This window comes from Leptidea sinapis, chromosome 30 (genome assembly GCF_905404315.1).
Source record: "Leptidea sinapis chromosome 30, ilLepSina1.1, whole genome shotgun sequence".
Classification (NCBI taxonomy): Eukaryota; Metazoa; Arthropoda; class Insecta; order Lepidoptera; family Pieridae; genus Leptidea; species Leptidea sinapis.
In genome coordinates this window covers 9327642-9334552 of record NC_066294.1, presented here as the reverse complement: position 1 = coordinate 9334552, position 6911 = coordinate 9327642, and the positions used below count along the sequence as shown (strand labels likewise).

Genomic DNA, 6911 nt, shown 5'->3' with positions numbered 1-6911 from the left:
TCAACTAAAAATTGTCGACAATCGCGGAAATATTGCTTTACACTATTGATTTTTCGTGTTTATGTAAATTATATTTTTATTGCGTCAACTTCTTGAATGAAGTGTATTTCAACAGGTTCATGTGCCTTGCACTTCCGCTCGGCCTTTATTTTCCTTCGCGCAACTGACAGACAGACTTGAGATGTAAGGTAAGTTTTGGAATTGTTCGTCGATGACACGATGAACAAGATGAATTATTTACGAATTCTGTGTAAAAAACTGCGCGATCAGTTTTGACGGGCTGAGTATCCCCTTTTTTAGGAAAATGTGGTTCCAATATCACGTGCTGCGCTACATTTTCGTGCCGTTCGATAATATATCCAGTCAGAGTACGGCACTCGGTGGATCGGTCGAAGTCTTGAGAGCTAACTCCTGACCTCAGGGCTCTTGACTTGAACATTTGGGGTCAGAAAAGTCACTGGGGACTTTGGGGACACTGAGGAGGAAATGAGCGCCCGGGTCGTCACAGTTTTCGTTACAATTAAGTCTTACATGGGTCCGTGCCAATCTATTCAAACTTGCTTACTATTGGTACAAATTTAGGAATTACTTGTTTTAAGCATAAAAGTTTTGTTGTTTAACAAACGGGCGGCAAAAATCAAAATGAGCGCAGGCAGAGGCGTCCAAACTTTTTATTGAAGTGAAACTACTTTGGAGTTTTTTTGTAATTTGAAACTCCATGAAACGAAAAAGCGAGACAACAGAGACACAATCAATTAAATGTAAAGGATTCAGCTGACGAGAAAATGAGATAGGAAGCATTATACAGTGTTTCGGTACCAGGCGATCATAGTTGAAGAAGAGATTGTCTTATGTATGACGCGAGTATACCTTAATACATTCGGACGTCATGCGCACGACGTATAACTACATAGACACCAGGGGGCCTACTCCTAAAATCGATATTCGATAAATCGTGGCATTAGTCGTGTCGAATCCTACTTTTAGTTACGTCGTATTCAATGTCGAACGAACGAAACATTATTCGATATTATCGGTCCTAACCCTACTCTTAGTTGAAAATGTCAGAGACGAATATTCGAATTTCACAAATAATCAAAAGTCTCTTTTACGATAATCTCAACGACACCATCTAGGCAGTCGTTGCTATTATCGTTTCAAGTTGTATAGATATATTTGCCATACAATATACATAGTTAATAAATATTATTAAAATAATTATATGTGATTTACTATTCAAGAGGATTTTTTTACTACTAAGTTATTTAAGTCATTTTGTTGATCGTTTATGCGTAGAAATAATGCAAATGGCCGCCTGAGAAATAGGAAGTCGACGAGAAGGGTTGAGTTACTTTTTTTTTACATTTTATTATCCGCGAGTTTTGTATTATTTATTCAATTTTAAATGGTCATATTATATTCATTACATATTTTTTTAACATTTACATTATGTGTAAATGATACCAAATTGGTGGTGCAGAGTCTGACATGGTCCTTAGCGCCTAAACTATGTTTTGACTTTTGACACTTCACAGCGACAAAGCACAGATAATGTTTAGGTTTGAACATATTACATTCACACTGACATCGTAAAAAAATCAAAATATTAGTCTATGGTAACGATAAACGATAAGGAATTCGAACATTTGTTAGAGTAGGTTAGTATTCGGAGTATTATCGTATCGTTCCGAATGTATCGTTGTCGATTTTGCGAGTAGGCCTCCAGGAGACATAAATCTACTAAACATGGTAGCGGTGATAGTAATGTCCTAGCAACATGTACCAAGACCTTATATGCAGTTTAGAGGTACATGCACAATGCACATCTTAAAATAATTATACAGGTGCTGACCCTTTGATATTGCTGTTCGTTGGTGTGCGTGGTTCTCTTTGTGGGTACGAAGCACAGCAGCTTCGGGTACGACCATTTGAATTCACTGAAAATTTAGATGGCGCCAACTACTTGCATTTTCTTCAAAATGATTTGCCGACATTGCTAGAAGATGTACCACTCAACATCTACAGAGAAATGTGGTACATATCAACAAGATGGTTGCCCAGCACATTATGCCCGGCCTGTAAGAGAATATTTAAACGAATTATATCCCGGTAAATGGATCGGACGCCTTGGACCAATTTCATGGCCCCCTCGGTCCCCAGACCTGAATCCAGTAGATTTTATTTACTGGGGATGCATAAAAGAAAAGGTCTACTTAAAACCAATTCAAAATGTAACAGAATTGCGCCAAAAATTGATGCAGCATCAGAAGAAAGCAATGCGAGGAGATTTGCAAGACTGGTGAACAGGTCATTTCTGAGGCGATGCAGAGCTTGTATTCGTGCTAGAGGGAAACAATTTGAGCATCTGCTTTAATTTTAGGAGGATAATAAAGTGTTACGATAATTTACCGTTTTATTTTGATTAAATTTTCCATGAGTTCCTTTTGCAAAAAATACGAAATAGCAGTTTTATTGGCAAGAAAAGTGGCAAGTGTTGTACTATTTTGAAATCTAGACTGAATGGGCCATCTTTTAAAAAAAGTTGCCGTAGGTAGTGTAGTAATTTTTTTTCCAGCGTAGAGTGTCAAAGTTGACTGACATAAATTTTATAAACCATAACTCGTCAAAATTTAATTTATTTTACTTAGTTAACAATGATTATTACTTTCATTTGTGGTTACCATTAATAGCACTGTTATTTGAGATAACATTATTAAAAAAATCACTGTAAAATTGTGAAAATTGCGATCACAGTACCTAAAAATGCGACAAAGGGTGTCAAATTTTTAACATTTTCGAAAAATGTCTATCATCGCTTGACTAAGTGACATAGATTTTTTTTCTTATTTTTTTCATAACTGGTATACCTTGGCCTCTCGCCCGGTACCAGATTATCGTTGAGTTTTGGGACACCCTGTATATATTATGTTATGTTATACATATATATTATGTTATAAATATACTCTATTTGTGTAATAAAATTGCAACTTACTAATTAATAATCATTAGATAGAAGACTGGAATGAATCACAATCTTTGTGCACTCATTATTATTCTAAGCTCGACCGATCCCTTTGGCGGGCACGTATAATTAAATCTGACTTGTAATTTTAGCTGTATATACAAACAAAAAAAATGTTAAAACTGGGTCAGGGAAACATGTGCAATTTTGCACATCCGAACTCAAAAGTTAATTTTCTTTCCACATGGCGTCGGCTTAAGGAGCATAATTTGATTGGGAAACATTAATAAAAAAGAGTTAACATTTGAATGAAGTAACTACCTATAGTTTTTTAACACCTAGTTATCTATAAAAATAGTTACGTAAAATTTTATTTACTAACCTTTGCTAAAATGAAGAACGGTGTGCTTACTGTTAGGTACGGTACAACTTTGGTTACAACCCGAAACGTCAAATATGTATTGACATTGACACACATAATAACAAGTCTTTTTAATTGTCAAATAGTGGTGGAAGGTAGTGATATAAATTAATCTTTTTATATTTTGTACATAAAAGAAGCTTTCGTTCAATATAATAAATTTTTGTCTATTTTAATTATCAAGGCACAGCCTGTAGCAAATATTTCTGGTGCATTGTTAGTGTTAAATTGGATGACCAAGATAACCTCTATCCCCTGTTTCTAGGTATATCATCAAGATGTTGATGCCGAAACAGAACCGTGTCGCTATTTATGAATACCTTTTTAAAGAGGGTGTTATGGTAGCTAAAAAGGATTACCATGCACCTAAGCATTCGGAACTAGAAATACCTAATCTTCAAGTCATAAAAGCTATGCAATCCCTCAAATCAAGAGGTTTTGTCAAGGAACAGTTTGCTTGGAGGCATTTTTATTGGTAAGTTATATAGATAAGCATAACCTATTATTTTTATTCATTTATTACAAATACAAGTTCCTTACAATAACAACATTGTCATTTTGGCTTAAATTTGTGACTAGATTATGCTGTATGGTATAGCACATCATTAACCCAAGTGAGACACACTATAGACACTTATTATTAGTTTTAAATTGTAGTATTTTATGTATGCTATAATGTTATAAATATCAGAAGTTTGGATGGTTCATTCATTTCATACATGGACTATAAACTTAATAATGGGCTAGGAAGAGTTTTCATTATATTGTAAATTAAAATTCTCATAACACATCTTCCTGCTTCTGCTCTTGCTCCCTGAAGTTATTAGAGCTATGCTGCTTTAGACTGCTTGCTGTATAGCACTATCAATTGGGATATTATACAGGATTTTCTTAAGATCTAATTGCATAATATATATTGGTTATAGACAGTCTCTCAAAGAAAAATTTAAATAAGAAATAATGCTGGGAGAGTTTCTTGCGCCGGTTCTTCTCTCAGAGCTCCATTTGTTTCCGAAGCGGTTAGAAATGACATCAAAAAGAATTCTAAAGGAATCAATTTTGAGAAAATAAATGCCTTTTTATAAATTAATAATTTCTTGGTTTAAGTCTGGTATTGTAAGATGTGGTAACATAACATTATTTATGGTATAGCAATCCTTACCACACTGATATTTTATGGGTTCAATCATTGAATACTTGGTTTTCATTTTGATGATGTGAGCCACACTAGTGACAAAAACATAATATTAATATTGAAATAAATATGAATTGCTTTTGTTATCTTGAACAGGTTGATTTCATTCATTCTTTTAACTGTCAGCTGGTATTACAATAGACAACATAACTATGTTTTTATGGCAGTATATATCATAAAAGTAATTATTTTAGGTATTTAACAAATGAAGGCATTGAGTACCTGAGAATCTTCCTTCATTTGCCTCCTGAAATTGTGCCTGCAACACTGAAGCGATCAGTCAGAACTGAGACAGTACGCAGAGGTGCTGTTGGTCGTTCAGATGCCCCAGCTAGATCAGTTGAAGACCGATCAGCCTACCGCAGAGCACCTACAGCTCCAGGTGGAGAACATGATAAGAAGGCTGATGTTGGCCCTGGCTCTGCTAATGTTGAATTTGTAAGTAATTTATGTTTAGTGATTTTTTTTATGGAATAGGAGGACAAACGAGTATACAGGTCACCTGTTAAGTGATCACCGCCATCCACAATCTCTTGCAACACCAGAGGAATCACAGGAGTGTTGCCGGCCTTTAAACTTGTATGTCTGCACAAGGTATACAAATCCATATTTTTCTAATATATTTCTGTTTTATACCATAATTGTTATGGAAATAATTGAGACAGTGATTGAAATTTTGGTTTATTTATGTGTTTTGAAATCCAATATTTTTAATCACAAATGTAGTGTGAATGACACCGCATAGCTATATTTTATCGAATTGAAATACATTTCATTTCAAAGTAATTTTTGGTCATAATATGGTATAATATTTGACAATTTTATGCTGAAGGAAAACTACTAACTAACTAAAAACTCCACTCCCACAAAGCTTAAAAGGCCTTGAACTCCTGGTGTTGCAAAATAGTGGCACAGTGGGCATTAAGTGACAAAATAGTTACCAAGCCTATCACATGTGCAATCACATTATTATGTTTGTACTGCACACCAATATTGTTAACCAATTTTGAAGCTGTCTGAGTTATGAAGGGACATACAAAAATATATATATTATTCATAAAATAATTACTCCCGGGCCTACATTTTTATATAGTAGTGCTAATATGGCATTATTCAATCTATAGTGAATTTTATTCTATAGATTGTCTAATAAAGGGAAAGCCCTATTACTACAAAGATCTCACTATTGCATTTAAGAGACTTACTGGTGTTCATTCAGTATCATAGACTCACTGGCCATCTGTTATAGACTTGATTGATTGTAACTATTTGTGTATTTTTACTATTTATTATTATTAAATGTAATATTTTTCTTTTTCAGAGAGGTGGTTTTGGACGAGGCAGATCATAAGTTAAATATAAAATTTAATTAATAGATGTATTTTAATTTAATATGCAGCCTTAACCCCAAATGTGAAACATCCTAACTTTAATATCTAGTTAAATAATGTCCAAATACAATAAGAGCATATAACTCTAATAAGGTATGGGGCAATTTGATTGATATTTTCATAGGAGTTTCCTTCATTAGTCGATACCAAAATAGGACTCGTAGTTGAAAATGGTATATGTGGCTATTATATTATAGTTTCGGAAATCAAAGAAATAAAAAAATAATGGTTTACACACTGGGAGTGCAGGCAGAAGTGAAAACTTGAACTTTAATATCATGCATTTGTTATTTTGTAATGGTTAGGGACTAATTTCGCATGAATTGCTTTATCAGTATAAAAGTACTAGCATTTATGTGGTTAAATACCTTAGATAATTTAATTTTGTATGTCTAGATAGTCTCTTGCTGTTAGACAATTAATAAATACAGGCCAGGAATATTAGTTTAGTGTGTGTGACTAGTGACATCTTACACTCACGATTTGTATGACACTGTTAGTGTGCGTGTATTGCTCAAAATAAAGGTTGGTTCTAAATTCAATTTTTTTCGACGTATTCACAGCTGTCAGTCTAATTAGACATAAATGATCTAAGTTATATACAACTAGCTGAACCGACAGACGTTCTGTATATAATAAATAAAATAATGTTTTTAAATGAATTTGTCAATAATATATCATAACATCAAAAATTACTTCGTAAAATATGCACCCTGATGTCGTAATGAAATTGTTTCACAGCAGAACTGTCAATAAATTCTCATAGAAATTATGTATGGACACATCAAAGAAAAAACAAATTTGTTGTTTTTATTTAATTTAGCAACGTTTTCCTATTTATTCACCTTTTAAACCTTCTCTGGACTTCCACAAATAATTCAAGACCTAAATTTTCCAAATCGGTCCAGCCGTTTTGGAGTTTTAGCGAGACTAACGAACAGC

At 33.7% G+C, this 6911-nt stretch overlaps 1 protein-coding gene across 1 annotated transcript; it reads left to right on the top strand.

The window, feature by feature from the left end:
* The first annotated feature begins 3348 nt into the window (after positions 1–3348).
* On the top strand, positions 3349–5951 carry LOC126973725 (40S ribosomal protein S10). The gene is made up of 4 exons (XM_050821058.1): positions 3349–3478; positions 3649–3858; positions 4773–5016; positions 5900–5951. Exons 2-4 carry the CDS (start codon positions 3662–3664, stop codon positions 5927–5929), a joined length of 471 nt encoding a protein of 156 aa, XP_050677015.1. The 5' UTR covers positions 3349–3478; positions 3649–3661; the 3' UTR covers positions 5930–5951.
* Positions 5952–6911: the final 960 nt, after the last annotated feature.

What these genes read in the sequence shown, in the direction of transcription:
- LOC126973725 (XM_050821058.1), top strand. Translation starts at nt 3,662, where the DNA reads ATGTTGATGCCGAAACAGAACCGTGTCGCTATTTATGAATACCTTTTT. An exon ending in GCTTGGAGGCATTTTTATTG is followed by an intron (nt 3,859 to 4,772) that starts GTAAGTTATATA and finishes TAATTATTTTAG; the next exon opens with GTATTTAACAAATGAAGGCA. An exon ending in GCTCTGCTAATGTTGAATTT is followed by an intron (nt 5,017 to 5,899) that starts GTAAGTAATTTA and finishes TTTCTTTTTCAG; the next exon opens with AGAGGTGGTTTTGGACGAGG.